This window comes from Drosophila ananassae (assembly GCF_017639315.1).
Source record: "Drosophila ananassae strain 14024-0371.13 chromosome 4 unlocalized genomic scaffold, ASM1763931v2 tig00000061, whole genome shotgun sequence".
Taxonomy (NCBI): Eukaryota; Metazoa; Arthropoda; class Insecta; order Diptera; family Drosophilidae; genus Drosophila; species Drosophila ananassae.
The window spans coordinates 5,195,562-5,214,918 of NW_025319038.1; the positions used below are offsets into that span (position 1 = coordinate 5,195,562).

At 40.9% G+C, this 19,357-nt stretch overlaps 1 protein-coding gene across 7 annotated transcripts in view; it reads left to right on the plus strand.

The window, feature by feature from the left end:
• The window catches only part of LOC6501769 (calcium-dependent secretion activator), a 338,872-nt gene that overhangs the window by 11,782 nt on the left and 307,733 nt on the right, over nt 1-19,357 (plus strand). For all 7 annotated transcript variants that reach the window (XM_001967162.4, XM_014903838.3, XM_014903839.3 and 4 more), the window contains exon 2: nt 11,071-11,426. In XM_001967162.4, coding sequence (XP_001967198.3) covers nt 11,101-11,426 — 326 coding nt within the window. In that variant the 5' untranslated portion in view covers nt 11,071-11,100. The remainder of the gene's footprint in view (nt 1-11,070; nt 11,427-19,357) is intronic.

Here is a 19,357-nt window from a genome sequence, read left to right on the forward strand (position 1 = left end):
GGGCCTCAGCCTCTATGTTATTCAGGGGTGCCTCGATAGCGCGTCAGCTACCAGGTTTTGCTTCCCGGGTGTGTAAAGCACTTTCCCGTTGTTCTCATCAATAAATGCTTTCCATCGCTTAATCTTAGCGTTGATGTTTTTGTCGGATACCGCATATGTGAGGGGCTGGTGGTCTGTAAAGATCCGTACCCCCTTGTTACCGTATAGGTAGTTTTGGAGTTTGCCTATGGCCCAGACCATCGCCAATAATTCTCTTTCGTTGGTGGCGTAGTTCAGTTCGCAGTCTTTTAGTGTGCGTGAAATCATGGTAATAGGTCTTTTATTCTGGGACAGTACCGCGCCTATTCCACTCGCTGAGGCGTCGGTGGTTAAGTCAAACGGCAATTTGAAATCAGGGTATGTCAATATGACATCTTCCGATGCCAAAATGTTACGAAGGTGATCGAATGCATTTCGCTGGGTTTCATCAAACCTGACATCTACTTTTTTCGACTTATTCTTGCTGACCGTCCCGTTTTCCCCTTTGAGGATGGCGGTAAGAGGTCTAGCAATAGAGGCAAAATTCTTTACAAAGCTCCTGTAATAACTCGCCAGGCCGAGGAAAGACCTGAGGCTAAACAGATTTCTTGGCTCTGGGAACTCTTTTATTGCCCTGACTTTTTCTGGGTCTGTTTTTGTCCCTCCTCTGGTGACAATAAATCCTAAAAATTCAACGCTCTCTTTAAAGAACTTTGTCTTTTCCCGTGCCACCCTCATGTTGGCATCGAGTAGGCGCCCAAGCACTGTGTCAAGGTGCTTGACATGATCCGTTTCATTTTCGGAAAAGATAATAACGTCGTCAACGTAGACGTAGCATATTTTGCCGATTTCTTCCCGCAGCACATCGTCGATGGCTCTTTGGAAAATACTCCCAGCGTTCTTTAGAACGAAGGGTAGTCGGCAAAATTCGAATTTCCCACCATTGACTGAGAACGAGGTCTTCTCTCGGTCCTTTTCAGCCAGGTATATTTGATGGTACCCTGACCTTAAGTCTAGGGTGGTAAAGAATTTAGCTTTCCCCAAGTTCGCTAGAATCATGGGTATGCTTGGCATGGGGTAGCGATCGGCGATTGTTCGCTCTTTCAGCTTCCTGAAGTCGATTACTAATCGCTTCTTCTTGATGCCATTATCGTCAGTCTCTTTTTTGTCAACCACCCAGGTAGGGCTGTTGTATGGGGATCTGGACGGCCTAATTATGCCATTTTGCAGCAGCTTATTGATTTCTTTGTTTACAAAGTCCGCTGCCCCCATAGCATAAGGGTATAACCTGGAGTGGGCAGGTTCGTCACTCGTCGTTCGAATAGTAGCGATGACCGAAATGTTAAAGGTGAGCGCCTCGTTAGAGGTCGAAAACACCTTAATTCTTTTCAGAATAATTTTTTTGAATTCGCCTTTAGCCGAATTTGGCACCACTATATCATCGATTTTTGTAAAATTGACATTCTGACAGTCAAAGAATTTGAGCTTTTCAGTGATGCTTGCGTATTTTATTACGCTGTTGCCTAGGTCCAATACTACTCCTGCCCGCGTTAGCGAATCGAAGCCTATTATAGCATCGAACGTGCTCAGTGTATCTAAGAGGAAAAATGGGACGTCTAGTCCAAAGATGGGCATTACGCACTTGTTTTTTACGTCACTGGAGCCGTGAATAAAGCTCACAGTGAAAGGGGTCTCGACCGGCATTACGTTTCTTAGCTCCTTTACGGGCTTCACGTAATTTTTTGCCGCCCCCGTGTCGGTGAGAATTTTTACTGTTTTGCCAGCCAACTGTCGCTCGACGAACGGCAGTCGAGAGCGCTCCCTAAAAAATGGAGGAGGTCGTTAAGCTCGGCGGTATCGCTATCTTCCTCAATGTTGGCAACCTCAGCCTCAGCTGTGGCGGCATATTCTGTTTCCTCCTGTTGGAGCTGGGCTATATTATTGACTCGTTGGCGTCTTTGGCCCGATTGACTCTGGGACGAGTTCTGCCTTTTGTAATTTTTATTACTTTGCGGTTTCCCCCAGTTTGTTTCTTGTCTGAATTTAGCCGTTGAGGGGTCTACCTCCATGGGCTGAACTTTATTCTGGTCTAAGGTCTCTGGATCCCTGCGCTTTGGCCAGGAATTGTCCTCATGAGGCCTACCTTGGTTTTGCTTAGGAATGAAGTGCGGATTTTTGTCCTCACCTCTCCATTGCTTTCCCTGACCTTTATTGTTGCGCCTGTTGCCCTCATTGAAAGGGGCCTTGTCTTCCATAGCTTTTGCGTAGGATGCCGCGAACGCAGTCCGTCCCTTTTCTCCTTGAGGATCCAATTTACTGTGTCTGTGAACAAATTAATGTGTTTCTGTGTTAACAAAAACCTGTCTATTGTTGGCCTCGATAAGCGATGCTTGATTGGTTTTAATTCTACTAAGATCATCCGCGTCGGGTGTACCCGCCACGACCTTAAGGACTAAGCCCAAAAAATTGAGGCTCCTGGCCATTCTATGGTGTATCTTAAGCTCATCCAAAATGTTCTGGGGGTGTTCGATGTCAACTTTCAGCAGCTTCCTCATGTGGGATTGTGGGAACAATTCCAGCATTCCGACCGTGGAGTCAATTATGCTAGCATACTCGGACAGATTTGTCGAGTGCCTGGGATGTACTTTGCATGCAAGAAGTCGGTGATTCTCGCGCTTGTGGTGGACCGCAGTATGATGGGTATAATGGCAAGCCTGTGGCGAAGCCTTATATAAGGGCGAATGTGGCAGGCCTATCTGATGTTGTCCTTATGGACCACCCTCCCCTTAATGAGAACAGATGTTCCCAGATCTGCTTCAACACGCTCTTCTGAATAAAGCGGTGTCAATTTGTTCCCTAGTCTCTTGTTGTTGCGCAGGTGTACTCTTTCACCGACTTCGAAAAATCGGTTCTGCCTCGTTTGTTTAACCCTGTCTAAGTTAGACTGCTGTGCCTTGTCAATTTTGGCTTTAATTGCCAGCTTCATCTCATAGCTGCTGGCGTGGATGACCTCCACCGGCCTAAACTCTGTAACCGAATGTACCGACTTATTGTATTCTACCGTAGACCGCAATATTACTTCTACAGTATCCTTTATTTTTTTTTTATCAATTTTGAGGCATCTGGCAATTTCCGCCAGGGTACTGTGAAACCTCTCTACTTGGCCATTGGAGCTACTGTGTAGCGGTGGCGCATTGACGACATCGATGCTGTACTGGTTTTTCAGCAATGATGTGATTGTTTCAGAGTTAAAGGAGGCCTCATTATCGCAAAATATGGTCTTGGTGTTAGGGTAGAAATTTACCAATTGGAGGATAGGTGCTCGTACATCTATTATTTCCCTAGAAACCAAGGGCTGTACGATAGCGAATTTGGAAAATTTGTCAATGCAGGTTAAAAAGATTTTTTTGTCTGTCGAAAAAATGTCGATATGCAACATTTCTCCAACATATGACGGGATAGGTGTAGTTCCTAATTCCTGCTTCTTGGGATGGCGGTCGTATTTAGCTTTATAGCAGACCTTACAATTTGCGACCACTTCGCTAGCTAACTTAGACATGTTCGGGAAGTAGTAATCCCGGAGAATTTGCTTTGCGTTCTCCTGTGCAGCCCTATGAGCGCGATTGTGCTCGGTGTTAGCTGTTCGTTAGCGTTGGTGATGTCGCTGACGAAGTTTTTACAATGCCAAAACTTCGTCGCAGAAAAGTCCTGCCTCAAGGCATGTTGGATACGAGCCGGTGTAGGGAAATCACAATGAATCGCGTTCACAACGTTGGCGTTGATGATTTCCTTAACAGATTCAACAAGCGAGTCCTTATTATTAAAATCAACGATATGGCGGGTTTTATTTCCGAAGATTATGAAATTCCGGCGAAGCGGTTGGCTTGCTTCATCCAAAATGATTTGGTTTCTAAAGCAATTAAGAGGTTTGTCTGTAGTTTCTATGGTGTATGAGAGCGAACGCTCACTATGCACCGTGGCCGCATCGGAATGGGCCTCAGCCTCTATGTTATTCAGGGGTGCCTCGATAGCGCGTCAGCTACCAGGTTTTGCTTCCCGGGTGTGTAAAGCACTTTCCCGTTGTTCTCATCAATAAATGCTTTCCATCGCTTAATCTTAGCGTTGATGTTTTTGTCGGATACCGCATATGTGAGGGGCTGGTGGTCTGTAAAGATCCGTACCCCCTTGTTACCGTATAGGTAGTTTTGGAGTTTGCCTATGGCCCAGACCATCGCCAATAATTCTCTTTCGTTGGTGGCGTAGTTCAGTTCGCAGTCTTTTAGTGTGCGTGAAATCATGGTAATAGGTCTTTTATTCTGGGACAGTACCGCGCCTATTCCACTCGCTGAGGCGTCGGTGGTTAAGTCAAACGGCAATTTGAAATCAGGGTATGTCAATATGACATCTTCCGATGCCAAAATGTTACGAAGGTGATCGAATGCATTTCGCTGGGTTTCATCAAACCTGACATCTACTTTTTTCGACTTATTCTTGCTGACCGTCCCGTTTTCCCCTTTGAGGATGGCGGTAAGAGGTCTAGCAATAGAGGAAAAAATTCTTTACAAAGCTCCTGTAATAACTCGCCAGGCCGAGGAAAGACCTGAGGCTAAACAGATTTCTTGGCTCTGGGAACTCTTTTATTGCCCTGACTTTTTCTGGGTCTGTTTTTGTCCCTCCTCTGGTGACAATAAATCCTAAAAATTCAACGCTCTCTTTAAAGAACTTTGTCTTTTCCCGTGCCACCCTCATGTTGGCATCGAGTAGGCGCCCAAGCACTGTGTCAAGGTGCTTGACATGATCCGTTTCATTTTCGGAAAAGATAATAACGTCGTCAACGTAGACGTAGCATATTTTGCCGATTTCTTCCCGCAGCACATCGTCGATGGCTCTTTGGAAAATACTCCCAGCGTTCTTTAGAACGAAGGGTAGTCGGCAAAATTCGAATTTCCCACCATTGACTGAGAACGAGGTCTTCTCTCGGTCCTTTTCAGCCAGGTATATTTGATGGTACCCTGACCTTAAGTCTAGGGTGGTAAAGAATTTAGCTTTCCCCAAGTTCGCTAGAATCATGGGTATGCTTGGCATGGGGTAGCGATCGGCGATTGTTCGCTCTTTCAGCTTCCTGAAGTCGATTACTAATCGCTTCATCTTGATGCCATTATCGTCAGTCTCTTTTTTGTCAACCACCCAGGTAGGGCTGTTGTATGGGGATCTGGACGGCCTAATTATGCCATTTTGCAGCAGCTTATTGATTTCTTTGTTTACAAAGTCCGCTGCCCCCATAGCATAAGGGTATAACCTGGAGTGGGCAGGTTCGTCACTCGTCGTTCGAATAGTAGCGATGACCGAAATGTTAAAGGTGAGCGCCTCGTTAGAGGTCGAAAACACCTTAATTCTTTTCAGAATAATTTTTTTGAATTCGCCTTTAGCCGAATTTGGCACCACTATATCATCGATTTTTGTAAAATTGACATTCTGACAGTCAAAGAATTTGAGCTTTTCAGTGATGCTTGCGTATTTTATTACGCTGTTGCCTAGGTCCAATACTACTCCTGCCCGCGTTAGCGAATCGAAGCCTATTATAGCATCGAACGTGCTCAGTGTATCTAAGAGGAAAAATGGGACGTCTAGTCCAAAGATGGGCATTACGCACTTGTTTTTGACGTCACTGGAGCCGTGAATAAAGCTCACAGTGAAAGGGGTCTCGACCGGCATTACGTTTCTTAGCTCCTTTACGGGCTTCACGTAATTTTTTGCCGCCCCCGTGTCGATGAGAATTTTTACTGTTTTGCCAGCCAACTGTCGCTCGACGAACGGCAGTCGAGAGCGCTCCCTAAAAAATGGAGGAGGTCGTTAAGCTCGGCGGTATCGCTACCTTCCTCAATGGTGGCAACCTCAGCCTCAGCTGTGGCGGCATATTCTGTTTCCTCCTGTTGGGGCTGGGCTATATTATTGACGCGTTGGCGTCTTTGGCCCGATTGACTCTGGGACGAGTTCTGCCTTTTGTAATTGTTATTACTTTGCGGTTTCCCCCAGCTTGTTTCTTGTCTGAATTTAGCCGTTGAGGGGTCTACCTCCATGGGCTGAACTTTATTCTGGTCTAAGATCTCTGGATCCCTGCGCTTTGGCCAGGAATTGTCCTCATGAGGCCTACCTTGGTTTTGCTTAGGAATGAAGTGCGGATTTTTGTCCTCACCTCTCCATTGCTTTCCCTGACCTTTATTGTTGCGCCTGTTGCCCTCATTGAAAGGGGCCTTGTCTTCCATAGCTTTCGCGTAAGATGCCGCGAACCTATTCCGTGTCCGAGTTGTGTGACATGACTATTTTGTTGGTGACGAGCGTGAGTTTCCTCTCGACCTCGTCATAGTATGCCATAAGGTCGGCATCTCCTTGCCGAACCTTAGGGACATTTTGTCCGCGTATGTGCAATCTAGTCTGTGTGGGGACGTGTTGTGGGACGTGAGGAGCGACCGAGCGGGACCGCAAATTTTGTTTTTAATGATAACAACGGCCTCGTAGTGGGCTTCGCTGCCGTCGTATTTTTTGAATACTTCGTATGCATCTAATGCAGCCTGCCTCCACGAAACGTACTCATCGTGGCTTCCATCGAACGTCGGCAGAGATTTTACTATGTCTACTTGACTCGCATTTTATTTCAGGGTTCGGCACTGCTCTTTTATAGACTTCTACCCGCGGCGCTTGCACTATCAGCGCGCTAACCTGTGTTCTAACTGCTTCTAATTCTGAGGCGAATTGACTTCTCAAACGCTCTTCCTGATCGGCGAGAGCGGTGCTGACCGCATTTGCGACAAGAGCTTGGATCATATCCGCGTTCATTTCTGGTTGATGTATGTTCCTAACTTCGGGGCGGAACCCTACTTCTTCGTTATCGTCGCTATCAATCGCCTGTTTCACTTCCCTATACTCCCAACTCATTGCTAAGGGAGCTGGGTAGGTTAGCGGTGTTTATACTGGGCAGATACGACGTGTTTAACGATTGGACACCAGGCAAAAGGTTTCGATGTGACACTTTTTTGCGCAGAAGCAGAAAAAATAAAAATTTTTGCGAAAAATACTGGATCGTTTCTGTTAAGAGGAGCCCCTTTTATAAAGGTGTAACTCCAATGAGTTTTCAAACGAAACCTTATTAGTATAGGGGCTCCTCTTAGCAAGTGATCCGGCTCGAAGGACCAAATGTTAAGAGGAGCCCCGTAAATACTCGTGATACTCCAATGAGTTCTGTTTTAAAACTGTTTTTATTTCACACACTTCTCTTACAAGAAAGATACATGAAAATCTTAAATCTATTTAAAACTACTTATCAACGGACTGCACGCTGACATGCTATGTGACCCTTTCTTAAGTGCTTCAAGTGCACCACATAAATATTTGGATAGACTGCAGGAGATCGTCTTTCAACCCATGCTGTTAATCACTTATTCACATGGGTCCGATCTCTTACATTCTATGTTTGGAATTTTTATCGTGTTCAATGCTTGAACAGTTTCTAAAACGCAAAAATGTTGGATTAATTTGTCCCAAATCACACGAGAGCGAACCAATATATGCTGGACGATAACCAACAGGTATTGGTCAATTCGACTGGGTGTATTATTAGCACAGACACACTGGATATTTTCAGTAAAAAATTCAATATAGGACAGTGGATAAAATAGTAGCGGAATACAAGGAGAAAAGCGACTGTCAACCTCTAAATGTGTATAGAGACCAACACTAATAAAGAAATAAAATATTTCTTTGTATAATTAATTCATGTAAATATTGATTGCCTTGGCGCGAGTGTGCGTTATTGGAGTTATTTAATTTCCTTTATTTCCAGTGCACTCGAAAAACTCCACATTGAACAAAATTAATTAAATCAACTTCAAGAAAACAAGTGAACGTAACTTGAGTTGTATGTTTTTTTTTTTATTTTTGTAACGTACTTAAAAAACAATCTGAACCAGAAATCGAAAATCGAGTCACTTTTATTTATTCGTAGAAAATTCCTACTGCCGGTCATAGGAATTTATATGCACTGTTTAATGACTAAGTGTGTAAGTGTAGACCTTGGCTATTGTTGGCGCTCAGCTACTTACATATTGCAACCTTCCCGTGGCAGACCGCTGACCTTGCAACGCAAGCCGCAAATTGCACATAACGGTCCAACATGCAGGCTAAGCTTTCGGGCCCGTTAGGCTGGATCCAACTTAAGGTGGACCACACAAGAGTGTGTTAATAATAGTAATGAAAATGATTAATAATAAAAATGATTAACATTAATAAAAATGGATAATTGTTGGATAAGAATTGGCCTGCTCAGCCTACGCTGAGAGTTGGTTGTTAACTTATATATATACTTTATGGGGTGGGAGAACTAGAATACTAGAATACAATTGACCATACCATACCAAAATGAGTTTTGAAATTTTTATTATTTTTGATATTAAAGCCGGTTTAGTTTTGTGGAAAGTAGACCAGTTGGGCAGACAACTAGAACTTTGAACGTGTATTTCTCGGAACTTTATCTTAAATTGGAACGAATTTCTTCAAAATTTGGCATGAATATACTTTTATCGCACAAAAATGAAATATGTATGAAAAATGGTTGGTCCAATGGTTTATAATATTTCTAAAGAATTTTTAAAATTTTTGAAGTGCAAATCGATTTTTGTTATTGGTAGCCGGTAATATACTGGAAAACTAAACTTCGTGTTCTTATGTGCGGTAGCGACATTCAACAAAATTGATCATTTAGAGTTCTTTCGTTTTCGGATGACTATTGGAGTCATTCCAATGCGTATCAACCAAGTCTCAACTTTTTTTACGCCTTCTACTTTGCTGATGCGTATTTCCATGAAAATACATCTTAAGTATATGTCGGCGCACACTAAGAGTGTGTGGAAGTTGGTATGAATGTATGGGTATGCTGTCGTGGGGAATTTCACCAGGTGCTTAATTTCATCATTATAGGAATATTACATCAGTTACTAATTGTGCTGTGATTGGTTGTGTGTATGTTGTCGCTTTAACAAGCGTCGTTTTAGCAAGGCGACAGCGTAGTGTCGCTGTCGCCGAGTGTGGTTCCGTGGTAAGCATAGAAAAAAGAAAGGACGACGCAGGCAGTTGCGTATAGATCGTCGTGTGTGCGAAACCAAACAGATGCTATTTACACCGACTTTACTAAAGCATGAAAAAGTGATTGACTCCATCTTGTTGAGTAAACTAAATCTTTTGTGATTTCCTTTAAACTCCCTACGTGCATTTCCAGCTACTTGGATGGAAAAACAGATCGAGTTCATTTTAAAAATGAATATTCCCGCTTAGTCCCTCAAGGAAGCCAACTCGGTCCGTTACTCTTTACCTTTTTTCTTAATGAATTTTGCCCATTTTTAACGAACACGCTATTAGTTATGTTCAAAGACGATCTTCAGTATAAATCCTCTTTTTTCCAAAGTAAACCTCAGTTCTAATGATTTGATGATGTAAATGATTAATAAGCTAAACATTTAAATCTTAATTATTCAAAAAAAAATCATCATATCGCTTTATTTTTCTGTAAATGTGAAACCATTGTAAATTTCCTACACCGAAGGGAAGGGAAGGGAAACCCGAAGGGAAGAAGGGAGAATAGTGTTAATATAATAATACACTGCGATTATTCAACCTACTGAACACTGAAATCTTTCAGGTAATCAAGGAATATTACCTTCACCCTTAACAAAAACAATTGTCCTGAATTATAACTCACTTAACAGCATCGCAAATGAAGTCACATATCTCGGCGTACACCTAGATAAGCGACTCATCTAAAGTAATCACTTAGAAGAATATCTAACAAATCTCGGGAAAGACATTGGCTAATAAACTTTTGTTCGGTACTATGGACATAAGGCTATATATTTTAGGGTTTAAAAGAGCACAATCTCTAATATAACTCTATTATTAAACAGTAGCACCCTGGTTACCAAGACTTATGTCCACAAAGAAAAATTTTGCAACTACAAGCCAAATATACAACCAAACGCTCTCGGCGAAACCGTAACCACACCCGCTCAGCCCTAAAAAAATATAAAATAAATATAAAGAAAGAAACTTCGGGCGGAGCGGAAGTTGGTATTTCCTTGCATTTAGGTGGTAGCTTAAATTATTATATATTTTTATATATATAAAATTGTATGTAGTTGTCCTATCCTTATGAGAATTTCACCATCAAATCAATTTCCTAATAAAAATACAAAGTCCCAACCCTCTAAATTAAAAAAACCAAAGTTATGGCTATTCTGATCAATCAGTTATATGGCAGCTGTAGGATATAGTCGACCCAAGCAGTTTCGACTTATATACTGGCTGCCAATAAAAGTAGGATGTGTGCAAAGTTTTAAGTCGACAGCTTTAAAACTAAGAGACTAGTTGCAAACTTTTAACCAAAATTATAATACCCATGGGTATTTAATACTGCATGGGTATAAAAATTGATTTTTGTGTTTGTTAGCCGCTTTATAGAAACTATTCTTTCGGTTTTGTTTATTTGTGCGCTAGCGACAATCATTAAACTTAAAAATAAATCTTTAAGTCTTTATAAATATATATATCGGGTAGCTATTGAATTTCCATAATGTCTATTTAATAAATAAACTTTAAAAAAATGTTAAAAAATGTTAAGTAAAAATGTTAGTCTTTTAATGGGTTTCCGTTTATTAGTTGTATTAGTTGTAAATGTCTCGTAATGTCTCTCGTATGTCTCGTGCATGTTTTGTTTATTTCGTCCATATGCTTGCAATATTGTAAATTGTACTGTATTCTAACAGTATTAACACGAACCTGCTTAATTATCCAATTATCTTTTGGAAGCCCACCAAAAGCTATCGCCCGAAGCACAGTTTTATAACTTTAGCTCATCGATCGAACAGAGACACTGTATTGGGTATTGTCATTGCTGATCATTGTTAAATAGTCGTATTTTATATGTTTATAAATATCTAAAATTCACAAATTTGTTAACAAATTAATTGATTTTGTCACTTAACACTTTGTTTTTTGAAATTTTAGTGACGGTGCGTGATTCAACTTAGTTTTGGCATGATCGATCCAAGTTCAAGTGAGGAAGAGGGTGAAGATGATCCCGTTATCAATGTGCCAGCTAAAGGAAGAATTATACAAACGCCCAAAGGTGTAAACTGTGTTTCAACCTTAGGTGTATCTTCTGCAGCCGGATGTAACCCTATCGCAACAGGCTCTAATAGCGATTTGACTGCCAACCATAAACAATCAAATCCTAGTACTGTTATTGGCCGCACAGACACCGGAACTTCCACGGGCGGACAATATTCTTCAAGAACCAGCCAAATTCATGGTGGCCGAGTAGATGGATCGAATCTTGAAATACCCACAAAAACCATTCCCAGGTAAGGGTTGTTCTTTAAAGTCAGTTCTTTAAAGTTTTAAATATAAATATGAATAACGCACGAATTTCAAAATGCGCGTGTTCGACTCCACTTACAAATCGATAGGTTTGGTTAGACGACTTAGACGGTTAGGATACTTAGAAAGCATTCGGAACCTTGTGATACCGTGGGCCGGTTCTGAACTTCCTTTATTCGCGGAGGACTTATGGGCTAGCTGTTCCCCCACTCTGAGGCTTTGGTGAATCTTTCTATCGTATTAGGATTTATTTCTGTCATCATTGAGATGTTGCTGAGGACCCTGTCGCCCAGGTGCTGAAGTCTGAGAAACTGCGAGGCTGGGCAGTGGCATAGAATATTCTCAACAGTTTCTTCTTCTTCTTCGTCTCTGCAGCTGTGGCAGTAGACGTTGTGGGGTAAATTCATTCGCTTAGTGTGTGTTCCCACTAGCCAGTGCCCCGTGATGACTCTTATAGCAGTGCTGATTCGGGTTCTTTCCATCCATCAAGTATTTGTGACGTTCTTGTGTTGGAGATTTTGGGCCGGAGCTGGTGGGCCAGCCGGCAGTTGAGAATACAGTGGCCTATGTGTAAGACTGTTTTGGAGCTGCTGGTGATCGAGCTGATCGATTTTATAGCCGCTTGGCTATCACTGTATATATTGACTCCTCTTTGTGTGTGACTGTCGCTTCAGCTTCAAATACGCTGCAATGATTGGGTAGTCTAAAAGAGGCTTTAATGCCTAGTTGTTCGGAGTATATGCCTCCTCCTACTTTATTTTTTAGTTCGGCATCAGTGTAGAAGCTAAGTGCGTTCTCTGGGCCTGCGGTTTGATCCTCCCACTCCTCTATATCTAGAATGAGGGTTTGGAAGGGTGTTTGTGAATACTCCCTGGGAGTACAGTAGTTTGTACTGTTGGGAATGAAAGGGTCGTTTAGTAGAATGGTGGAGTGGCCCTTGTTAAGTTGGCTCCATTGCTATGTTTCCCTTAGCCTGAATGCCGCTACTTTCGCTTGTTTTATTCCAGCTAGTCCTGGATTTGGTATGCTGAGTATGGCATTTAGAGCTTCGTTTGGGATGGATCGTAGTGCACCTCTAAGACGTACTGCTGCTTGTAGCTGGATTTTTTTTCAGCTTCTTAAGAATATTTCTATACCCTTGCAGAGGATATTATAATTTTGGTCAAAAGTGTGCAACACAGTAAAGGCAACATCTCCAACCCTATAAAGTATACACATTCTTGATCAGGATCACCTACTGAGTCGATATGAGCACGTCCTTCTGTCCGTCTATCTGTCTGTTTGTTTCTACGCAGACTAGTCTCTCAGTTTTAAAGCTATCGAGTTGAAACTTTGCACACATCCTTCTTTTGTTTAGAGGCAGTATATAAGTTGGAACTTTAGTGTTTTTTAAGCTAGAGACTCTGTACAGATTCCATTTTGGGCAAAACAATCTGAAATTTCATAACGATCGGCCGAATATATCTTACAGCTACCATATAACTGAACGATCGGAAATGTCACAACCTCGCTATTTTTAAAGATGCTTGGGGCCATCATTTTTATTAGATGGTGGAATTCTCATAAGAATTGGCCCAATTTAAACGATCCGATATATAATATATAAGTTAAAAAGATTTTATTAATATTCTTTTAAAAAAAGAAATTAATCTTTTTCACTTTTTTTTTATTTGAGTATCGGATTAGAACTGACAATTATGATTCTTATAATTAATAATTACACCTATGCGTTGCTCCATCGCTGCCGCGATCTCGGTCGCGATTGCTGCTGCTGCTGGCTGCCCTCGATGTCATTGGTAGCTGATGTTGTTGCTGTAGCTTAAGTCCATATCTTCATTGCTGATTGGTCAATGCAAGTGCATTGTGTTGTTGGTGGATGCACTTGCCATTAAGTTCAGTGTGCTTTGCCAAATATTTGGGTGTTTTCTTTCTTTTGGCTTTCCCACCATCGTAAGCATAATCAATGCTTACTCAGCGCACGTGTCTTTCGATCCGTGTGACCCTTATTGGTGCCACGGTATCATATTGCATCCGGTGCACGGTGCACACTATGCGTTTATGTAAGCTCTTTTGCAGTTGTTATTAAGAACTTATGTGCTTGGACTTAGCGTTTTATTAATATTATCTAGTGTTTGACATTTTAGGTGTTAACTCTTCCCCCTTAAACGCGGGCGTCCTTGTTCGCAACGTAGAAGAGAACGGGGTTAGGTGGGGTTGGATCCGCCGGTGTTTTTGTCGTTTTCCGGGCGGCTTCTTTTGGTCTGCACCTTCTAACTAGCATTATGATCAGACTTACGATCATTATGAGCAGGATACGAATTATACTGACGTATAATTCACGGAAGCCTCGATTGTCTTCTCTTCTTTAATTTTTTTCAGAATCTTAGTGTTATTTATGTTTAATTCTTTGATTAATTGAAGGGAGAGGACTTCGTTAATTTTAGGGTTTACCGCTGACAGTTGGAATAGCGGAGGTTCGGGGTCTACCACAGTGACGTCTTCCGTTCTGTAGATGTTTTCGCCGATCTGTACCGTGGAGTTCCTGTGCTGGATGATGAAGGATCCTTGAAGATTAAGGTTCTTTCCGTCCAAAGACACCATTCCGTTAAAGTCGTTCAGCATCAGTGTTCCTGGTAGTAATTCCTCAAAATTAGGCACATGTTGGCTGTTGATTGCCTTGCATTCCGGTGGTCTTAGGTTTAATAGAGCGCTTACGCAAGTGTCGATGCTTAAGTCTAACAGTTTATCCTTAACACAAATGGTTCTATCATTATGCGATTCACATGGTTTTGATATCGCGAATAGTTGCTTCTTACATTCTAACAAGTTTTCATATTTTATGTCATATATTATATGGGCTTTTTTTACTGCTTTGACTAATAGGGTTCTACAGGTTTCATTACTTATTATTGGGATACTTATGATATACAGAAGAGCTTTATTATTCGATGCAAGTTTGACTTTTGAAAATTCTAGTAATTCTTCCATATTAATAAACAGGTTATTTCCTTTATTAAAAATTTGTTCTAAAATATTGGTTTCTATTGTTGAGATTATAAAAGAGTTTATAATATTTGTTTTGGCCCAAGTTATTGCATGTAGTATATTATATATTTCTTCTTTTACTATTTGAATTCTATATCTGAGGATATTTGCCTCTTCATTAATTATTTCGTTTGAATTTTTAGTTATTTTTAATTAATTTAACACTTAATTTTTTATTTATTATGACCTGCTTATTAATATTTTCTAATTGTCCGTTTATTTTGTTCTTTAGTATTTCATGATCATGGTGGTCCGGTGTTCCTGCCAACCGATTTTTTTTGTCGATTTTTACATGAATTGTATCTCCTGTCTCATATTGTTTTGGCTGTATTTTATCCTGATTATGGTATTCTAAGTCGGCTACCTGTTTTTATACCCTTGCAGAGGGTATTATAATTTTGGTCAAAAGTGTGCAACGCAGTGAAGGAGACATCTCCGACCCTATAAAGTATATATATTCTTGATCAGGATCACCTCCTGAGTCGATATGAGCATGTCCGTCTGTCCGTCTGTCTGTCTGTCTGTTTCTACGCAAACTAGTCTCTCAGTTTTAAAGCTATCGAGCTGAAACTTTGCACACACCCTTCTTTCTATTGCAGGCAGTACATAAGTCGGAACGGTCGGGATCGGTCGACTATATCCTATAGCTGCCATATAACTGATTGATCGGAAATGCCATAACTTCGTTGTTTTTTAAGATAGAGGGTTGGGACTTTCCACACATGTTATATTTGATCAACATATCTTATGTACAAAATAAGGATCGGCCGACTATATCCTATAGCTGTCATACAACGATCGGAATTGGCATAACTTTGTTGTTTTTTAAGTTAGAAAGATGGGACTTGGTACAGATTCTCTTTTGGATAAAATAATCTGATTTGCCAAATTTCATAAGGATCGGCCGCCTATATACGATCCGCTATTTACCTAATAATATAAGATGCGTGGCGCCACCTAGCGGACTGCGACTGAACTGCAAGGGTATATCAACTTCGGCTCCGCCCGAAGTTAGCTTTCCTTTCTTGTTTTTTTTATTTTTTCCCTGATTTCGGTCCGCTGTTTCTCATGTCCTCTGTGGTGTTCGGAGTGGACCTCCTGAAAAACACCTCAACTGGTTTTTCCTTTATTACTGAATGGATGGACCCATTATATTCTTCGACTGATTTGAAAATTAGGTCTTCGAATGTCATACTCCCGTTGTCTTTTTTAATGCATCTCATGATTTCTGAAAGTGTTGAATGAAATCGTTCTACCTGACCATTAATGGTTGAAGCGTATGGGGCTGTTGTATGGACTGATATTTTAAGTTGATCTTCTAAAGGGAATCGAATCACTTCAGAGTTTAAAGCGCGTTCGTTGTCCATTACTACCCACTTGGGCATGCCGAATGCTATCAGCATTTCTCTCAAAGGCGCTTTAATGTCCTCGGAGGCCCTTGATTTTAATATCTTGATTTGGGCGTATTTTGAGAACTTGTCGAGACCAGTTAGAATATTATTTTTTTCTGTAATATAAATGTCTATGTGGATGATTTCTCCTGGGTACTTAGGGATGGGAGTTGGTTGGATTGCCCCCTTCAGTGGGTGTCTATCGTATTTGGATTCTCTACATGTTTGACAGGATTGGACTATTGCCTGAATTTTCTTTTGAGCTTGTGGGAAGAAGTATTTTTTAAGAATTTGTATTTTGTTTTATTTTGCGTCTCTGTGGGCTCTTTTGTGTTCTAATGTAATGATCTGATTCTGGGTTGTTTCTGATGGTACGTCTTTAACTTGATTACTAGTAAACCTAACTTTGTAAGAAGTGCGTAGGATAAATAGTTTGAATTTTTCCCATTATTTCTTCTGAAGTGTAGATACCATTGATAATTCTGGGATCTAATCGGGCTCGGAGTATATTAATGATTTCCTGTTCTGTGTAAGAAATCTTTTTTATTATATGGCGATGAAAAGTTGGAAATGGAATTTCGAAGTTATACGCATCAGTGTTTTCTTTTAATAAAAAAATTTGGTTTTTAAATGCGTTGATCGGGGCTTCTACTGAGAATATTAGATTATGTGAGGAACTTTCGTCGCTGTGGATTGTAGAGTCTGTATGGATTGAATTAACTTCTGGTCGGGCTCTGGATAGGGCGTCTGCTACTACGTTAGCTACACCGGGCTTGTATTTTATCTCGGGGCTATATTCGCCGATAATGTCTCTCCAGCGTTTAAGCTTGGCATTGTGATTATTTCCTCTATTCGAAAAGGTCAAGAGTTGGTGGTCTGTATAAATTGTCACTTGGTTTTAACTCCCACTTCTGAAATCGTATATCCCAGAAAATCGACTTCTTTTTTGAAAAAGTGATATTTGTCGATGTGTATTCTCATATTGGCTTTTTTTAATGTTAGAAACACTTTGTTCAAGTTTTTGGCATGATCGTTTTCTGTTTTGCTGAAAACGATGATGTCGTCGACGTACACATAACAGATTTTCCCTATGTGTTCTCGCAAAATGTCATCTAAAGCTCTTTGAAATATGGCTGGTGAATTTTTTAATCCAAATGGCAATCTGGTAAATTCGTATTTGCCTCCTTTTACTGCGAATGCAGTTTTTTCCATGTCTGACTCTTTAAGTGGTATTTGATGAAATCCACTTTTTAAGTCTAGTACTGAGAAGAATCTGTTGTTTCCTAATTGTGCGATTATTTCGCCTATTTCAGGAATGGGGTACCGATCGGATATTTTTACTGTTGGGACTTGTGCCAACATCAAAAATCATAATTATTTCTATTTCTATTCTCTCAGTGTAACCAGCCGCAGCGGTCCACTAATTGCCCGTTATCAGCTGCTCCATATTCTTTGTTTCTCCCGCATGCGCTTTGTTGTTCTTTTGTAGCGCATGCAGTTTGGGAGCTTTGGTGGAGCTTCTGCGCAAGCTCTTAGGTTTTAGCACTTGTAATTCGGCATTGTTGGGATCGGCCGCTGCCGTTGTTTTGGGGTTAAATTGACCCAATAAAATTATTGAAATTAAATTGTGGATTCTTTATTAATTCGGTCGCTATCAAAACGCTGATAGCTCAACAGTTACCTCATTGAGCTTTCTATAGTCAATAACTAGCCTGTATTTTTGTTTTTCATTAGAGTTGGTTTTTTTTCGGGACTACCCAAACTGGTGCATTATAGGGTGACCGTGAGGCTCTAATAATGCCATCCTGCAACATTTCTTGAATTTGTTGTTCTACTTCTTGCATAAGCGATGCCGGATATGGGTTGTGCTTTCCGTAGACAGGGGTATCGGAGGAAGTCCTAATTTCACCTACAACTCTGGTAGTGAAAGTTAGTTTCGTTTCAGGATCGGCGAAAAGGTTTTTATGGGTGTCGATAAATTTTTTGATTATTTCTCTTTAAGTTTCTGTCATATGTTCGTCTGTTGGTCCGATCTTGTTTACGGCTTGTGCCTCTAATTGATGGATTTTAATTTTCCTATTATTTTCTAACAGCAGAATATCATTTTTAACATCTATTATTGCCCCTAGTTTTTTCATAGTGTCGTTACCTAGAATTCCATGGAAGGTTTTCAGTGTATCTAATAGAAAGAATTTTAGTGGGGTATCTGATATGTTGGGAAGTTTAACTATTGTATGTTGTTTTATTTCGTTATTCCCTCCTACTGAATTTACTGTAAAGTTGTTAGTATTGGGTTTAGGGCTTGGTACTAGTTTCGCTTGAATGTAATTTTGATTTGAGCCGGTGTCAATTAAGAATTTCAGAGTTTTGCCGTTCCCGATAGTTACCTTAAAATAGGGTAAGGAGGAACGGTTTATTCTAAAAAATATAATTCTGACATATCAATGGATTCCTGTTGTTCGGATTCCGCTTGCCATGGAGCTTCTTCATCCAGCTCGTTTATTCCATTCTCTTCCGATGACTGAAAATATTCTTGTTCCTCATCTACCTCTGGTTGTATATTGAACTGGCGTTGCATTTTATTAGTATTTTGAACATTTGTGTTGCTCAGGGGTCGTTTCCCTACAAAATTGTTGTCCTGAGGTCTATTCATATCGTTAACGTGGCGTGAACGAATAGACCAGTCTCTACGTCCATGGGTGTTGGCTTTGGTTGGGGTCTGGGAGGTGGGTTGGGGTTAGAGAAAGCTTGCCCTCCTGGTTGATTTGTCTGAGTTTGGTTGAGTGGGTTAGGTCGGTTTGGTGTTGTTTCAAATATCCTTGGTGGGATTGCGGGTTTTTTTACTTGGCTTGGGTAATAGTACAGGTTTGGTTGAAAATTTGGTTTGGTCATTCGGGGTAGGGCTTGTGGCGGATACCCTCTAGTGGGTACTAAGTTATCTCTTCGGGGGTAAGTGTTTTTTGGTGTTTGGCCATTCCTAGTGTTCTGATTCTCTATTAGGTTGCAAAGATGTAATGCATGTCCTAAGTCGTGGGGTTCTTTAATAGCCAGAAGTTGGGAAAGATTGCCGTTCAGGCCTCTTACAAATGTATCCAGTGCTTTCTCTCTATACAGTGCTGTTAGTGCCTGTATAGTTTCCTGAGATGCTTCGAGATTCCCAATTTGGTTCAAAATCAAAGAAAGTTGTTGGTATACGGCTTGATAGAATTCGACTATCGAGTTGCTGCCTTGGTTAAGTGCATACAACTGATATTCTAGTGTCTTTAAGTCTCTCCTATCAGCAAAGTGTGCAGTCAGACACTTCGATATTGCCTCCCAGTCCAAAGGTGTGTTATAAGACTCGAGGACAGCATCTGCTTGACCGACGATTTTGTTCCTAATTGCTAATATTATGCCATAATATTTTTGGGGACCCCTTTTTACTGTCATAAATTTTTAAAACCCTTTCTACACTCTTCTTCCAAGACGAATATTCGGTC